The following is a 16,944-nucleotide window of genomic DNA, read 5'->3' as shown; positions in this document are numbered from 1 at the left end:
CATGTCCCAGAGGCGGGGGGCTCCGCTCGGCTCCGGGGAGTTGGCCCTGGGGGGAGGCTTTTCCCCTTCTGGATGTTGTTCCTTTAAAATGGGGCAGCCGAACAGGGTGGGGGCGGGGCACCCCAGGAAAACACCATCGCTGCCCTCACAGATTATGTTCCAGAGCCTTCCCGCTCTGCCAGGAATCCAGCAGAGCCTCTGGCTTCACTCGGCGGCCGCGGCAGTGGCCTGTGTCCTGAGCCCTCGGCAGCCCAAGCCTCCGTGGGGAGGTGTCCACGGGCGATGGGCCCCTAGGGCCTCGGGGCAGGCCTGTGCTCACGCAGGGCGGCCCTGCCTCCTGTCCCCGGGGCCGCCCGCTCGGGGCCTGCTGGGCCACAGCCTGAACGAGGTGTTTCCGGCCATTGTCCAGACCAGGAGCCGGCTCAGGAAGCCCTGAGCCCCTGACGGGGCCAGCCAGGGCTGCCGGGGGCTTGGGGACGTCCTGGCTGGGAGCCCAGCTGGCGTCATGGTGGCTGAGATGGTGGCCTCAGAGCGGGGGCCACCTGCCTGGAGGTGCTGCTGGGTCTGGGGAGGGCCGCCTTTGCTCACTCAGTGTCATGTGGGCACAAACAGGGCACAAGGAGCAGGCTCCCAGAGAGGTGACGGGGTGGTGCTGGTGGAGGTGGGCTGGGGCCCACAGCACCCACTCAGTCGGGGCCACTCAAATCCTAGAACGGGCGAGGCGCAGGGCACAGAGAGGGTGCCAAGCAAGGGCTGGCCGTGTGGAGGCCGGTGGCCGGGAGGGGCCTCCATTCGCCCAGTTCGGCGAAGGTCCACGTGGAACCTTGGTAGGCATCTGCTCATGGCCATTATGGGTGGAGGACACAAGGGTCTGGCGGAGAACGGTCCTGGCCCCCAGGGACCCTGAACACACACACCCCCCACCCAGACTGCCACTCTCCCAAAGCGAGGGCTGGGGGAGGGGGTGCTGCTTTCCTGGTCCTGGTCCTGCCACCCCCAGACTGGGGACGATTTCCGGGCACTGGGGTAGAACAGCAAGCCCTTCCATAGTGCGGTCCTGAGAACATGCCCATGGCATCTAGGGGCCCCCTGCACCTCCCGGGGATCTCAGGGGCCCAGTCCAGGACACCCAGGGGAGAGGCAGGCTCCTGTGGGCTCTGGATGTGACCCCTGCCCCGCAGTGTGCAGAGGGGGAACAGCCCACAGGCTGTGTGACATCCGCCCAGGACAGGCCCCCCGCCCTGGTGCCGGGAGCCACAGTCCGGCCCAGCTCCTCTGTGCGTTTCCTGGTCCGTCCTGGTCCTGCCAGGATGGGGGGCAGGGTACAGCCCCAACTGCTGTCCTGGAGCTGTGATCGGCCACCACCGGCTGGGAACGTAAAATGGGGCAGCTGGTCCAATGATCACACACAGCCAGCCCATGCCCGGGCATGCGCCGGAGAGAAGTGAACGCACATGTGCACACTCAAACACTTGCTCTGGCTGCACTCAGCAGCCGTGGTGGTGGCCTGTGTCCTGAGCCCTCGGCAGCCCAGGCCTCCGTGGGGAGGTGTCCACGGGCGGGCGGGCCCCTAGGGCCTCGGGGCAGGCCTCTGCGGGGCACAGTGGTCACAGGAGCGAACAGGCCAGCTGAGGCCCACCCACGCAACGAGCTGGTGTTCGGGGCGGGGGGGGGGGGACACACAGGGATCCCGGCCCACCCCACTCGGTGGCAGACGCCAGGTGCAGGGTCCCACGTACACGGAGGCCTTGGACAGTCTGTGGAGAACGGAAGTGGGCAGTGGTGGCCTCGGGCAGGGGCACTGGAGGCTCTGGGGATGCCCGCCGGAGGGCATGAAAATGGTCTCAAACTGACCCTGGGCTGGCTACTGCCGTCTGTAACTTGGGCAGAACCCACTGAATCGTGCACTTGAAGTGCGTGGATTGTGTGTGGCCGAGTTACACCTTAACAAAGCTCCTGTATTAAATTAAAAAAAAAAAAAAAGCAAGCCTGGCTGACCCCTGGTTCTCGCTGAGCCAGGGCCCCTCCCATGGGCCTGCCTGAGGTCACGCAGCTCCAGGCGGCAGAGCCGGACTGTGGCAGTGCTGTGTGTCCCCTTCTCCTGCCTCCGTGAGGGAGACGGCTTTAACTTCCTCAGTGAGGGGTGAGGCGGAGCATGGGGGGTGGGGGGCGGGGGGCCAGGCAGGCCCAGGGTCCTGAGCAGCCTCTCCTGGGCCTGGGGGGGCCCTGTCCCTTGCTCAGTGGGCCTCTCCAGGGAGGACCTGCCCCTGGGGGGGGCGCTTCCCCCCTCTGGGCCTCGGTTTACACAGAGGGGAAAGGGCGCAGCGAGCTGGTCTCCAACACCCTGGACAGAGGCGGGCTCGCACCCCTCCCCCCGCGGCGACACTTTTGAGCTTCTGATCAGGAAAAGAGTCCAGACTAAATTTGTGCCGGGCCAGCGCCCCCAGCGCCCCTGACGCAGTTCCCCTTCCCCTCCGGAGGGGCTTCCATTGTTCTCGCAGCCGGTTCCCGATCTCCCGCACACTCACTTCCTGTTTCCTGGCCCAGAGGAAACAGAGATTTCTGGCCGGGCAGCATGTGCTGGCCTTTTTTTTCCTCTTTCTCTCTGTACATTTTTAAGGATATTAACACACAATGACACCCATAGGCAACTTCAAAGCTGAGGATCATAGACTGGGGAGCTGGGGGAGCCCCAGGACCCCTACCAGGGCTCAGGGCTCTGACTTTGGGGGGCCACAGGCCCCTCTGAAAATCTGGTGAAAGCTGCAGACCCCTCCTCTTCCTCCTCGGCCCCCCGCCCCACCAAAGGCCCAGGCACAACCGGTCTAGCACGACAGCTCTTAGAGACAGCCAGATCCTGCCCAGGGCTCCCCAAACCAGCACTCCCTGATCTGACACTTGGGGAAACCGAGGCAGGGAGGCCTTCGGGGCCTGTGATGGCTGTGACTTCATTGGGCCTGCCTCCGCACGGCCACTCACCCGGGGCACTCGGCCTCCGTGACCCTGCCCGCCGAGCAGGCTGGGCCTGCTGGGACTTTGGGGAGGAGGCCGGGTTCTGCCGTGGCCATGTTCACGGCCCTGAGAAGCCCCCCCCCCCATAAACGGGGTCAGACTGTGATGTCAGCCGCACAGGGCGGTGACAGCCTCCGGGGAGCACGGTGCCTGTGTCCCTTGTCATTGGGCCCTTGCCCCCCACCCCAAAGTCTCCCCCAAAGTCTCCTGAGGGCCTGGCCCCTGGCTCTCCCTAGTGGGCTGGCGGGGGAGGGGACAGGATGGCCCCAATGGGGGCGGGTGGGCTGCTGTGCCGCCAGCCCCTCCCTGAGCCCCCCCCCGCCCCATTCACAGACACTTCCCTTTCCGTCCCCGGAGATGAAGTGTTTTTTCCCCTTCACTGTAACGGCTGCCCCATCCGCCCAGTGAATTGCAGCTGGACCTCGAGAGGGGCTTCCGCACGGGGTGCCAGGTGGGGAGGGCCAGCCCCTCTCCTCGGCCCCCACGGATGAAGCTGAGAACTGTGACAAGCGGCAGGGGGTGGGGGGCTGGGCCCGGGGTGTGGCTGCCCCTGCTCAGCAAGGCTCCCGGGGCCGTGGGCCTGACCACCCTGGAAGTGCCCACCTCGCGGCCGTAGTCAACACTTTGACCTAGAGCTGGCCCACAGCTCTGGAGACAAACTTTTCTGGGGAGGCACTGGGGACCAGGGATGCACCGCCTACCCACAGCAGAAATCACACAGGGGACTGACCCCACCAGCACTGCCTGGCCGGTGGCCCCTTCTCTCTGCGCCGCTCAGACCGCTTGGGCCCAAGCTGGTCACCGCACCCACAGCCCAGGCTGCTCAGCCACTGGAGCCGGGACCCGGCTCCCCGAGGGCCCCGCCTGCTCTCGCCCCCACCAGGTGTCTCCTGCGAGTGTTTCCCCCAGGAGAGAGTCTGTGGCTCAAAAATGAAAATTTTCTTCATCTCCCTGCTTGAAAGAAACAATAATATAGCAATGCTCACTGCAAAGTTATCAGAATGGCTAAAATGACGAAATGAACAATAGCAAGTGTTGGCAAGGGTGTGGGGCAGCCAGATGCGCGCACCCTGCTGGAGGGCGAGCTGGGGAGCTTTCGGGCAGTGCGGGCTTCGTGCCTCTCCTGGGCCCAGCGATGCCTTGGACGGTCCCCAGTGCGGGTGGCCAAGAGGACACACTCACATGTGTCTGCCAGGGGGCTGGCACTAACACACTCAAAGCAGCCCCGTCAGTGAGACTCAAAGCCAGCAGCAGTGTGGGCATGAGTGTGGTCCCTGCTTCCCCGGGAAGAACTGCAGCCGAAAGTCACACAGCACAGATGTGCCATCGGGCAGCCTGGGCACTGAGAGACCCGAGGGACTTAAGCCTTGACCCAGGCACGACGAAGAGTGGGGGGAGGGCCCTGGGGTGTGCGCAGGTTACGTGGGCAGGCTCCACACCTGAACGGTCACAGCCGTGCATGTCTCTGTGAAGTCTCGTGGCAGTGCGGGTCTGCACGCCCCCTCTGGGTGGGGGTGCCCGTCTGGGTCCGCCCTCTGCACACCTGCAACGGGTTGGCTTTGTCCCGGTGCAGGGCAGCCAGCAGCCAGCCAGAGACGGGCCTGTCTGCTGCGTGGGGCTGGTGCTCGGGGTGCACAGGAGGGGCGGGGCTCGGTCTCAGTGCCGTGGGGAGCTCTGGGGAAGCTAAGGCAGGGACGTCAGAAGAGGACCGATGCCACCCTTCGCAAAGCTCCCTGACCACGGGGGTGGTGGCAGGGGTGCTCAACAAGCTGGGGAGGAGGTCATCCGGGAGGGAGGTGTGAGGCCTGGGTCAGGACGGGGCAGTGGCGGGGGGACATGTCCTGGGCGCAGAGCCCGCAGGGACCTTCTGGGAACCAAGCACGGGGCAGGGGCTGGGGGAACGGCTGTATCCTGGGCCTCCATGGTGGTCCCTGGGAAGCACGGCCTGCTGGGGGGCCGTGAGGAGGAGCCGGGGGTCCTCTGAGGGTCTCCCTTGGCCCAGGCCCCGGCTGCCACGCCCCGACAAGCAGCTGGTCCTGTGAGTCTCAGTCCCAGCATCTAAAAGTAGACTCTTCCCAGCTCAAGCCTGGTCCCTGAGGGCCCTGCAGGACCCCAGCCCCGGACTCTGCTGGCAGACATGGGGGGCTGAAGAACCCATGCACCCGGACAGACCCTGTGCCCCCACCGAACCTGTTCCCTTTGGGACCTGGCCCCGCTCAGGGGTGGGCAGCTCACTTGGCCCAGGGATGCTGGAGCCCCGCCACCCCTTCAGCCCCCGCTGGGACAGGTCACTGGGCCAGGGCGTCCCCTCACCAGGCTTTAGCCACATCTGGTGTGAAGCTGGGCCCCACCGTGGCTGACAGGGCCATCCTGTCCCTGAGCCCAGCGGTGCTGGGTGATAAACAGGAAGCTCATCTCTCCCCTGCGGCGCTCCCTGCTCTCCTCCCCGCGGCCCAGCGCACACGCGCCTGGGGTCCTCTGCTCTCATCACCGGAGATGCCCACGTGGGCCTCTGGCGGGGGCTCGGTCCACCTTCTTCTGGGGCTGCAGAGGCCAAAAGCTCTGTGGCGAGGGGTCCCAGGAGGGTTGTAGGAGACCCCCGGAGGCCCCGCAGACCCCCGATCAGCACGCCCTGGGAAGGTAAGGCAGTACGCCCCCCTTTCCAACCTGACTCCCCCAGCAGCTGGGAGGGAGCTGCCACAGGTGAGCTCTGCTGAAACTGAGGCCCGGGGTGGGCAGAGACTCCAGCAACAGAAGCAAAGCTGGTGCTGAAGTGCCAGGGCCCCCGCCTCGGCTGCCACACCTGCAGCCTGCAAGGCTCGGCACCAGGACTCTCGACCACTCAGGGGTGGACAGCCTGGACCTCCTGGGCGTTGCTGACCAATCCCACCCGGTGGCGGGCTCTGGGGTAGGACTGGGAGGCAAGTCACACCGCCCTCTGGGGACTCAGGCCTGGGAATGGACTCCCAGGGAGCAGGCTGCGTGCTCCATAACCCTGAACAGATGCCGTGGGGGTGGGGTGGGGCGGTCCTGCGTGCCCCCCGATGGAGCCCCTCCAGCTCAAAGCACAGAGTGAGCTCAACAGCCCAGTACCCCGGGTGGCCGTGGGGGGAGGCTGGCACCCAGAGGCCGGCGCTGGAAGACTGAACTCTGCAGGCTGGCCCTCCGCCTCCTCTCCCCCCCTCCTGGGTTCTCCGTGCCTGGGTCCATGTCAAGGACTGGGCACCTCTCCAGAAAGTTTTCTAATGTGCCTTGTCGGGGGTGGGGGTGATGCACGAATCCACTCACTTATCTGGCTAATTGGCTACTCCCAGCCTCAGCCTGTCTTGGCGGGGACCTGTCTGACAGCTGGGCAGGGCATGGCAGGCATCGGGGGTTCACGGAAACAAGCAGGGACGGGGGCGGGGCTACCCATCCCTGGCTCCACACCCCTGCTCCCCTGGCCCTGACTCCCCTTTCTGGGTCTCAGTTTCCCCGTCAGAACACGGAAGGGGCTGGATGCAGCCAGGCCTGAAGTCCGTTCTTCCATCAGCGGCCTGGGGTCTGGGCCGTGGGAGTACCTCCTGGTGGGGGGGGGGGATAAAGCCCAGAAGGCCCCGTGTGCCAGTGAGTCCCCTTGGTGGGACACCCAGGCCCTTGTGGGCGCATAGGCCCTCAGGTGGGAAAACAAGGGGATCCAAACGAGGTGAAGGGGTGCCCGGAGTACCGCCACTGTGGGCTGGAGGGTGGGAGGGGCACTGGGACAAAGAGGCCCTCGGGCGCCTTGCCACTTAGGCCAGTGACGCCTAAGTCCCAGGAGCCCGGGCCATCACAACAGTCCCAGCGGCTGGCACCCCTCTCATCCCGAGAGGGGAAGGCCCTGGACCCAGCTACGGGCCCGCACACACACTTATCCTTTCCAGCCACGCAGTGGCCAGGGGAGCAGATCCCTGCCAACTGTCGAGACCCCCTTCCACCCTCAGCATTCCAGCGGGGGGGTTTCCCAGACCACTCCCGCCCCCTCCAGGTCAGGACGTCAGCTGGGTGGGGGCAGAGGGAGGGGAGGGCCGGCTGAGGGGCTCAGGGCCAGGCCGTGGGCAGGTGGGGCCGACCCTGGAACGGGACCCATGCCCAAGGACGGCCACACTTTGGCCTGGCCCTCTGATGACCGTGTAGTCTGGGCAGGTCCGCAGCAGCGGCCCCTGGCCACTGGTCACCCACGCTCACAGTCACGGACTCTCGGCCTTCGAGCCCCCACACAGCACCTCCTAACTGAGGGGCCTGAGGGCCAAACCTCAGTGTCTCTAAGGAAACACTCTCTTTGGCCACCTACAGACTCCTGTACTCCTGCACCCCCACCCCTGCACCCCTCAGCCTGCTGGAGGCCAGGGGGAGAGCCGTGCCCGGGAGAGCGCCCCTGGGAAGGGCCACAGGGGCTCCCACCTGCACGCCCTCCTCTGGGCGCAGGGCCGCTGCCCCACGGGCAGTCTTCTCCAGGGGAGGCAGCGCCGGTCCCAGGCAAGGCCCTGAGCGGATGCCCGCCCCTCCCTGCCCCCTGCCCGGCCACTCGGGGCTCCAGGAGCCTTGGAGCAGGCTGCTGTCAGCCTGGCCCCGGTGCCCAGCCCCAGACCTCTTCTGGCTGGGCTCCCGCCCCTGGCACACACTTCGGGTGCTGCTGCGCACCCTGGGGGGAGGGGGTGACAGAACCAGTGGTCCTGTCTGTGGAGTCCCACCAGCCTGGTGGGCCCGTAGCCCTGGGAAGGCCCTGGCGCCAGCATGTCCTCTCACACCCAGGGCCAGCCAGGTCCCGGTCACCAGCAGAGCCGTGGCTCTCCGGGGCCTGGTCTCTGGCAGGTCCCCCACCCCCCTGCAGCCCCAGCAGGCCCCTCCCCCGACGGCCCCCCACCGGCCCTCGGCCTCCTGTTTGTGCTCTGACAGACCCCGTTATCAGCGGGGAACACACACAGGAAGTCCGGCCGGGAAGGGCCCATCCCAGTCCCGATTTACACGGGACGGAGCATAAAAAGCCGCCCTTCCTCGCCCGGGAGGAGCCTCCCTGCCCCGAGCCGCTGTCCAGCATGCACGGCCGAGATGGAGGCTGCAGGGGACCGGCCCTCGGGAGGCCTCAGGAGGAGCCTTGGGGCGGCTGGCCAGGAGTAGTGTCCGTCCCAGCCAAGGAGGCAGAGGCGGTGGCCATGGCCCTCCCGGGGGGCAGCACCAGGTATGGTGGGAGCGCCTTGGATGGGCAGGGAGCAGGCAGAGCTGGTGAGGGGCCCTCGGCTTCCACGGACCACGGACCCTGTTGTCTGGGCTCTCCGGTGCCATCTCATTGTCCTCCTATTGGCACCGGCCCCACTGCACGGAGGACGCCCAGGCCCCCTGGCTCAGGTGCCCAGTGGTGGGTGGCCCAGCCTGGACTGCACTTTGGCCTGACCGGGTCCTACACTTACCCCAGGTGGCCCGGCAGCCACTGGGGCCCCTGGAAGGAGCAGGCACATGGAGCTGGCCCCCTTCCGCCGGCCCCCCTCCCTCCGGCTGCAGAGTCCAGCCCCGCTGGTCCCTCCTCAGACCAGACACGGGGGTTCCCCTAGGGTGTGCGAGCACTCCCTGGGGGGACGGGGACCCCAAAACCATATCTGCAGCCAGGATGAGCTGTGAACTTTGAGGGCACTGAAGGTGGGACTAGGAGGACCCCCCCGCACCCCACTCCAGTGGCCTGGAAGCGGGGGTCCTCAGGCAGAGGTGGTGGAGTGTGGCACGGGCACTTTGTCGGCCTACCTTGGACCTGGGGAGAGGCCCAGTTCTCCCTCTCTCCGCCCCACCCAGGGGTGCCCAAGTCCCCCCAAACCCCCAAGCAGGAGTGGGCACCTCCGCTGCCCTGGCCACCCACGGTCCCGAGGACGGCCCAGGTCTCAGAGGAGAAAGCAGGTGGTGGACGGAGTGAGGACCAGCTGCCCAGCTGCCCAGCTGCCCAGGCTGCCCTTTCTGCTCACGCAGGAGGTTAAAGGGTCAAGTGACCGGCAGCTTCAGGGACAGGCTGGGGGCAGGAGACAGGACTGGGAAAGTCTCTCTCAGAGTTCCTCTCCGTCCAGCAATTAACCCTTTACTGCCATGGCTGGACCAGGGCTGCCCTGCTTGGGTTTGGGGGCCAGGAGACCTGTAGCCTGGTGCAGCCCCCCGCCCTGGCCAGGGCAGTGGCCGCTGAAGGGCAGGAAGGACAAGCCTCTTTCTGGAGGCTCCCATCCAGCTCCATGGGTCCCCTCTGTCCCCTCAATTCCCAGGCACCAAAGGGGTCCTGAGCCAGCGCCCCACTGCTGCTGCCTAGACAAGAAGCCCTTCCCTCCCCGGGACCCCACAGGGCCCCACCCAACTCCCCCTCCTGGGGACCCCATGGCAGGAGGCAACAACCCACTGGACAGATGGGAATCCTTGCCTGCCTCTGAGCGGGGGTTGTGAGCCTCGGGCAGATCTGGGAGACCCCCTCAGTGGGGGCCGTCAGGGGGTGGGGGTCTGCAGACCAAGTGCGGCCGAGGCCCCACAGCAGCGTACAGGCGGCCCTGCCCCCCTCCGCGGCCCTGGACACAGCGCTGACCTGCGCCTTGTCTCTGCCCCGCAGAGCCCAGCACAGGGGGGGCTCTGGGGGCCCCCACCGCCCAGAAGAGCAGCTGCCACCAGTGTCTGGGGCATGACGGAGCCCCCTTCTCCAGGTGAGTCCCATAGCAAGCCCCAGCAGCCCTGGGCGGCAGCAGGGGTCGGGACGAGCCTGGGAATGCCTTCCACGCCCACTCACCTCGGGTGGCCAGCGGGGGCTGGAGTTAGAGAGCGGACACTGCTGTGGGCGCAGGCCCAGAGCCCCCCGCACAGTGACGGCTGTCAAAATCAGGGCACAAAAGTGACCCAGGTGATTCCAGGGCCCAGGTGGGACAGCCTGGCTCCAGCTCTGGGGACCACTGTCTCTCAGCCGGCACTGCTGCTCCTGGTCGCTCTGCCGCGTGAGGGTGCTTTAACCCGCGTTACAAATGGGTAGATGGCGCCCAGCAGCCCCCCATGGTGACAGTGGGGTTGCTGGGGAGCCCCCTGGGGGCCTGGGCGTGCTGGGCGGTGGTCTTTAGTGCCCTGAGCAGAAACGAAGCCACCAGGCACCCTGGATAGGCTGCAGGCCTGGTTTCACACCAGAACCCAGCCCCGTGATTTCGCGGGAACAAGGGGTCTGGGGCTTTATGGCGCCCGCCCCACATGGGGCTGTAGAACACCCTGGACTTTAGCCCGGCGTACGGGCCGGGCTGTGCTGGCTATTCCCTGCAGCTGGCGCTCAGCCTGGGGTGGGGGCCGTTGACAGCTAGCCAACTCTGGCCAGTGTAGCTGCCCACGCTGCCCCTGACCTGCGTCTCAGTCCTGTGTCCCCCTCAGCAGTGAGCCCCGCTGCGGGGATTCAGTGGGCTCTGGAGGGGCAGTGGCGCTCAAAGGTCCCGGATTCTAGGCGACTCACTGCCCAGCTTCAGCACACCATCCACTGAAGGGCCTCAGTTTCTCCATCCGTGCAATGGGGCGGGAGGGCGGGCCCGGGGCTCCGAGCCCACCCCGGGGCGGGGGCGTGGCCGGGAGGGCCAGGTGGGGCGGGGCCGGGCCGGGCCGGGGCGGGGCCGGGGCCCCTCGGCGCGGTGGCGGTGGCGGCGCGTGCGTGCCCGGATCGGGCGGGTGAGTGCGGAGGGAGCGTGGCGCCGGCCGGGGGGAACGCCGTGGGCGGAGGCCGATCGCCTCTCGTGCTGGGAACGGCGGCGGAGAGGGTCGGGGACATAGCCGCGCACGACGCTGGGGACCGGCGGCCGAGCGACAGCGGGGAGCTGGGCGGCGAGCGGGCGGGGGTGCGGAGCTCCGCCACTCGGAAGGCCGACCCCCAGCGCGGCCTCGGGTCTTGCGGCTGATTCTGCAGAATGGGCCCAGCGGCCGGGGGGAAGTGCGCCCCCTGCTGGCGACGGGCGCCCCGAGCCGTGCCGGGCCACGCGGGGGGCCGGGGTGGGGGCGCCGCAGCCCCTCATCCCGCATCTGGGCCCTGAGAGTCCTCCGGGGCCTGACTCGGGGCCTCGCAGGCCCCTCACCCCACAGCCCAGGCTAGGCTGGCCGTGTGCGGGGCGAAGGGTGGCACTCCACACTCAATGCCACCGCTCTCGAGGCCGACGGTGCGGGGCGAAGGGGAGGCGGGGGACTGGAGCTAGAGAGGGCATGTCCTGTGAGTCAGTCTTGTTGCCTCACGCTGCCTCTTCGTCCCCCACTCTCCGTGGGTCCTACGGTGCAGAGCACCCCTCCGGTGGAAGGGGTGGTCCAAGACCATCAGCCAGTGGCAGAGTCTGGACCCAGCGTCCCCCGGTAGGGGCTTAGGGACGTGGGCCAGACAGTGTGGGAGGGGAGGCGGTGGGGAGGGTTCACGCGGACGCTCGGAGGGTGGGGGCACTATTGCTTACGGACTTGATGGCTTGGGGCCACCCCTGCCCTGACGCGCCAGCCCCAGCAGGGCCGCAGCACCAAAGGGAAATGAGATTCTGCCAGCCCAGCACAGGCTGGGCCGCGCCATCAGCTTCCTCCAGCCTCGGAGAGCAGCCTGACCCTCGCCAAGCGGCCTGAATAAGTAGGGGGTGTGTGTGCTGCAGTGGCAGGCTCACCCCCAAGGTCCACCCCAAAGTTCATCTTCCCACAGCTCTGGCTGCTGCGCAGAAACTCTGAGAAGCCCCATGACCCCAAGCTCAGTCCTGACACCTCCAGCGCCCCTCCCCCACTCTGGGGCGCCAGGGAGAACAGGAGGTGCAGGAAGGACCCTGCCCAGGGGGCATGGGTGTGGAGTGGGCTCCCAGTGGAGTGACCGCAACACCAGCGGGCGAGGAGGGCCCGGGCACTGCTCCCGTGGTCCATGTTCGTGGGACTGACCTCCAGAGCCAAAGGAGGGCCCTCTGAGCCCCGGTGGTGTCTCTGAGGAAACCAGGGCCCCAAGGAGACAACACACTTCAGCTTCTTCCAGTGCCTTTTCCTGCTGGGGGCCCTGCAGGGCCCAAGACAGCTCACAGGCTGGCAGGGCCCTGGCCCCTTGGGGGCCTCAGGTAGGGCACCCAGATCAGGGGGCTCTGGCCGCACAGAGGGGCGGCATCCCCCCTTGCCCCCTGCCTGTGCAGACCGCCCCTCCCATCTCCTGGGCTGGTTACAACCATTAATTCAGGGCTGGGCTGCTCGAATTCCCAGGAGTCCTCTCCAGACCCCTGGCTCCGGCCCCCAACCAGACGTGGATGGCCATGAGCCCCTCCCTCTTTTGTGGGGGGTGGGGGAGACTGCTCCTGTCCCCCACCAGGTGGGTACCCAGTGGGCCACAGTCTGGGAGCCCTGGAGGCTGTTTGCTCGACACTCCAGACCGGTTCAGTCCCAGCAAAGGCACCCCCCTCTGAAATGCAGGCCCCCACCCTCCCAGGGGGGCAGAACTTCTCGTGGGTGTGGAGGGCCCACAGCTGCCCAGCAGGACTCCCACAATGCCCAGGGCTGGCTCCCCGTTGGAGGACACTAGAGGCCAGCATTTGTGGGCTGAGATGGGGGCGCCAGCATGCCCTTGCCCTGCCCTGTGCTGATGGGGAGGCAACAAACCCTGCTGGGGAGGGCACACCGGTCCCCCAGTGTGCCCTGGGCCGCCCCTGCCCCAGGGACTGCCCTGCAGCCTTGGACACTTCCTGTGTGCCCAGTGGGGTCTGGGCACCTGGCCCCAAGCCAGGTGCTGGCGTCCATTCCTGGGCTCCAGATGTTACCTTTCCGTGGTGCCCCACGGGCTGCGTGTGGGTGGTGAGGGGCTGGGAACTCTCCCGCTGGCAGGAGGTGGAGGCAAGGGGACCGTCTCCCCCAGGAGCATGGGTTTGGTGGGGATCCGCAGCGGGACCTGCAGGCCACTCCTTGGGTTCCAGGCCACCCTGAGGAGAAGGCCGCGTCACGGGGGACACGGGCCATGTGGGGCTGCAGGGAGCTGCTTCTGCTGTGGCCGCTGGTGCTGGCGGCAGGCGGTGCAGAGAACATCTTCAGGCCCGGGTGAGCCCTCCCCCACCCCGGGCAGCGTCCCCCAAACTCTCGGGGGCCGTGGCTCTTTCTTGTGGCTGCTGCTGAGGGTCCTTCCCACCGCCCCCTTGAGAAGCCCCTTCCCCAGGTTCTCTGCTTCCTTGGGTTCCAGGGCTGGGAGGGCCTGGCTCTGGGGGTCCCCCGGCTGACTCGCCCCCCTCCTCTAGGCGCAGAGTGTGTGCCGTTGGGGCCCCCCGGGGCCCTGTGTCCGAGTCCTTCGCGCAGCGGGTGTACCAGCCCTTCCTCACCACCTGTGACGGGCCCCGAGTCTGCAGCTCGTACCGGTGAGAGGTTGCTACCACCATGCGTGAGCTCCGGGGTCCGGAGGGGGGCAGTTCCCCACGAAATGGGAGGCGGAGGCCACGTCCGAGCCCGTGACAGAGGCCGCTGCCTGTGTGAGCGTGGCAGTGAGGGCGCCATGGTGACCTCCAGCAATCCCTCCCCACTCACCTGCTCCCCACCCTCGTTTTCAGAGGGGTCCTGCGCCCGGTCTGCCCCCTCCGTTTTGGGCATCACTGGCTACAAGTCCTGTCCCCCGGGATGATGCCATCTCTATCGCCCGGGTCCCCTCAATAGCCCCATTGGTTGCAGAGAGAGGCCCCAGCCCCGGCCCTCCCTCACCAGGATGCCCCGGCAGCCTGTGTCTGTAGGGGGGACATGCGTCTCTGGTTCTCAACTGTGGACAGGCACCTTAAAAGCGTTTTATTTTCTGCAAGGGTCTCCAAGACCTCCTGGCAGGGGTGGGGGCCAGTGTGGGCGGGGTTAGGCTGGGAATCCTGGGACAGGCCAGCACGGGCCAGAGTCCTTGTCCCTGCGGGCGGCCACTTGGTCTCCTTCTCCGGCCAGAACATTGGGAAACACTCCTTCCCCGAGCCTGTTAACCAAGGAGGGGAGGGGCTGTAATTACAACCCCAGTCAGGAGTCCCGCATGCTGGGGGTGGCCCGGGGTCCAGCTCTCGGGGGCTCCTGAGCAGTAGGGTGGGCAGCCATGGTCTAGCAGAGCACCCTCGTAAACTGGGGACACCTGGGTGCCCTGTCCCTACAGGCTGGCAGGCCTGGATCCCAGACCCCCTGCTCTATGGCAGGCAGAGCCGGGACTCCTGCCAGGCCTCGGGGGCCCGCTCAGCACCACAGCACAGAGCAGGCAGAGGGGCTGGGCAGTGACCTAAGGTGCTGTCCCTGGGGGCAGAGGACCTCTGGGGACACTTTTGGGTGACTTGTCCATTCTGGGGAGAGACCGTTTGTGTGGCTTCTGGGGGCCTTTCAGCAAGGAAGGATGGCAAACAGGGAGGTCAGGGGGTCACAGCCGGCACGGCACGTCTGCCGAAAGCCTGGCCCGGGTCCGGGAGACCTGGTGGCACTCGGGCAGGCCACCGCGTGAGGACAGGGCCTCTCTGAACCGCCCCGTCCCCGCTGCAGGACCATCTACAGGACCGCCTACCGCCGAAGCCCTGGGCCAGCGCCCTCCAGGCCTCGCTACGCCTGCTGCCCCGGCTGGAAGACGACCGGCGGGCTCCCTGCAGCCTGCGGAGCGGGTGAGGCCCCGAGGCAGCGGGCGCGAGTCGGAACGTGGCCCCGCCGTGTCCCGTGGGCGGCTGGCCCACGGCCGGACCTGGGCAAAGCGCTGGCTGCCTCTGGAGACCTAAGCCCAGCGCCTCTTTGCCGCCCCTTCCCGGGGACCTTCATGAATTGGTGACAGGCCTCCACCTCCCACAGCGATATGCCAGCCACCGTGTCAAAACGGAGGGAGCTGTGTCCAGCCGGGCCGTTGCCGCTGCCCTGCAGGGTGGCGGGGCGACACCTGCCAGACAGGTGAGGCTGGGCGCCACCCTGGCCCTGTGACAGGTCCGTCTTGAGGGGGTTCGGGGAGGGCCCCAGCCCTGCCTGACACCGGTCTCCCCACAGATGTGGATGGACACGGTGCCGGAGAGGGCGGCTGTCCCCACTGCTGTGCCAATACCCTGGGCAGTCGCTGGTGCCAGTGTCCTGAGGGGCACGGCCTGTCCGCCAGTGGGAAGCTAAGCCCGCCCAGGAGAGGGACCCCCAGGGTGGCCCCGAACCCTGACAAAGGTGAACCCCCCACTTGCTGCTGCACTTGGGGCTCGGGCAGGGGGGCCCTGGGTGCGGGGCATGTGGGGCACCAGAGGGCCTCTCCCAGACTGGGGCAGCAGGGGGCCCTTCCTCAGAGGGGGGTTGTGGGGTGGGGGGCACGCTCGGCCGGAGCGGGGAGGGCCCTGTGTCCCTGCTCCGCAGCCTGCAGGCACCGCACCGCCGCTGGCGACGGGACATTATTACTTTTGGTACGCGCTGTGACACTTCAAACTCGTACCGTGAGTAATAATGCGCCGTCGGCAGCCCAGCAACCGAGAGCACAGCGCAGACCTCGGCGGGGACACCTGGGTGCAGCGAGGACCTCCCCTCAGTGCAGTGGGGACTGTGCTGCGGGGCCGGTGGGTGGGGCTGCATCCGCCCTGGGTGCACTGAGCGGGTGGGGCCCCCCCAGACCTCCAGGCCGCCCCTGCTGGATGGCGGGTCCCAGGACGAAGGGCTCGCCACGCCGGGTCAGAGGCCAGCCTGGGGTGGGGGTGCCAACCGGGCCTCCCCGACTCAGCACCGGGTCTCCCCAGGTGTGGACAGTGTGGTGGAGGAGGAAGTGCAGAGGCTCCGGTCACGGGTGGACGTCTTGGAGCAGGTGAGGCCTGGGCTGGGGACCGAGGGCCTCGGCCTGGCCCCCCCCATTGTCTCCTGTCAGCTGTGGGGTTCAGGGGGGTCTTCTTTGATCCTGACAGCCCAGGGTGCCCTTGGCTTAGGTCCCATGCCAGGCAGGGGCAACAGGGATGACTGGGACCCCGTGAAGAGTGAGTCCAAGCTCAGCCCTGTTCCCTCCAGCCACACAGAGAACCTGAACCCAGGTCCAGCCCACCCCGCCTTTGTCCCTGAGGGGGACATAGTGCTCCTGTGAGCCTTTGCATGGAGCTATTGGCCTGAGGACCCTTGAGATGCTCAGGGTCCTCAGGGTCCCATAGTCCTGGGGTCCCACGGGCCAGGTCTGCGTCCCCCTGCCTCTGGCTCTCCTGGCGCAGAGGCTCCCTCTGGCGGCCATCCAGGGTCCTGCAGCTAGAGCTGGGTCTGGGGTTTGGTGATCCCTCGCTGGCCACGGCAGTTTCCTTAAAGGCTTGTGGGTCCGTGGGGTGAGGGCTGGCCCAAGGCCCCCGCCCCGAGCCCACGCTGCCCCTGCCTCCCCACAGAAGCTGCAGCTGGTGCTGGCCCCCCTGCACAGCCTGGCCTCGAGGGCACTGGAGCAGGGGCTCCCCGACCCCAGCAGCCTCCTGGCCCACTCCCTGCGCCAGCTGGACCGCATCGACTCTCTGAGCGAGCAGATCTCCTTCCTGGAGGAGCAGCTGGGGTCTTGTGAGTGCCCAGCCCCTTGCCTGCCGCCCCACCCATGGAGCCTGTGCCGCTGCCGGCCGGGCCAGTCCTCACCGGAGAGGCCAGGGGGTGGGTGGGCGCCAGAGGCTCAGGGGAACCTCTGGCTGGACTGGAAGGTGGTGGGAGCCGTGACCTCTGACCTCAGCTCCCATTCCCCCCATAGGTTCCTGCAAGAAGGAGCTGTGATGGGCTGTCTCATGTCCGGCCCCTGCACCTCTGCCGGCTCCCTGGGCCTGGTGGGCCATGGCAGAGGGGTGGTACGAGAGCCCCCTACCCAGGGCTGGGGGCCCCTGACTGGGCTGCGAGTTGGCGGGGGGGCGGTGGGGTGGGGGGGAGCTCCATCCCCGATCTTCGTCAGAATAAAATGAGACTCAGAGAGCTGCTGTCTGTGTCCATGGGTGGGTTGTTCAGGGCACTTGCAGGGTGGCAGGGGCCTCCCCC

The 16,944-nt window shown here is 67.5% G+C and overlaps 1 protein-coding gene across 5 annotated transcripts; it reads left to right on the top strand.

Moving 5' to 3' along the window:
* Positions 1-5,489: 5,489 nt before the first annotated feature.
* Positions 5,490-16,840, top strand: EGFL7 (EGF like domain multiple 7). 5 transcript variants are annotated; one of them, XM_037127751.2, is made up of 10 exons: positions 5,577-5,652; positions 9,608-9,698; positions 12,927-13,047; positions 13,242-13,358; positions 14,494-14,609; positions 14,791-14,886; positions 14,980-15,144; positions 15,702-15,766; positions 16,323-16,485; positions 16,667-16,840. In XM_037127751.2, exons 2-10 carry the CDS (start codon positions 9,677-9,679, stop codon positions 16,687-16,689), a joined length of 888 nt encoding a protein of 295 aa, XP_036983646.2. In that variant the 5' UTR covers positions 5,577-5,652; positions 9,608-9,676; the 3' UTR covers positions 16,690-16,840. The 5 variants fall into 5 exon arrangements, with proteins under 5 accessions (XP_036983649.2, XP_036983646.2, XP_036983645.2 ...); XM_037127750.2 differs by lacking the exon at positions 5,577-5,652 and adding an exon at positions 8,024-8,212; XM_037127754.2 differs by lacking the exon at positions 9,608-9,698 and having other exon boundaries at positions 5,490-5,652.
* Positions 16,841-16,944: the final 104 nt, after the last annotated feature.

This window comes from Artibeus jamaicensis, unplaced genomic scaffold, assembly GCF_021234435.1.
Source record: "Artibeus jamaicensis isolate MK-2021 breed Jamaican fruit bat unplaced genomic scaffold, CSHL_Jam_final contig_471, whole genome shotgun sequence".
NCBI lineage: Eukaryota > Metazoa > Chordata > Mammalia > Chiroptera > Phyllostomidae > Artibeus > Artibeus jamaicensis.
The sequence above is the reverse complement of the archived record's forward strand: the minus strand, read 5'-3'. Positions and strand labels throughout refer to the sequence as shown.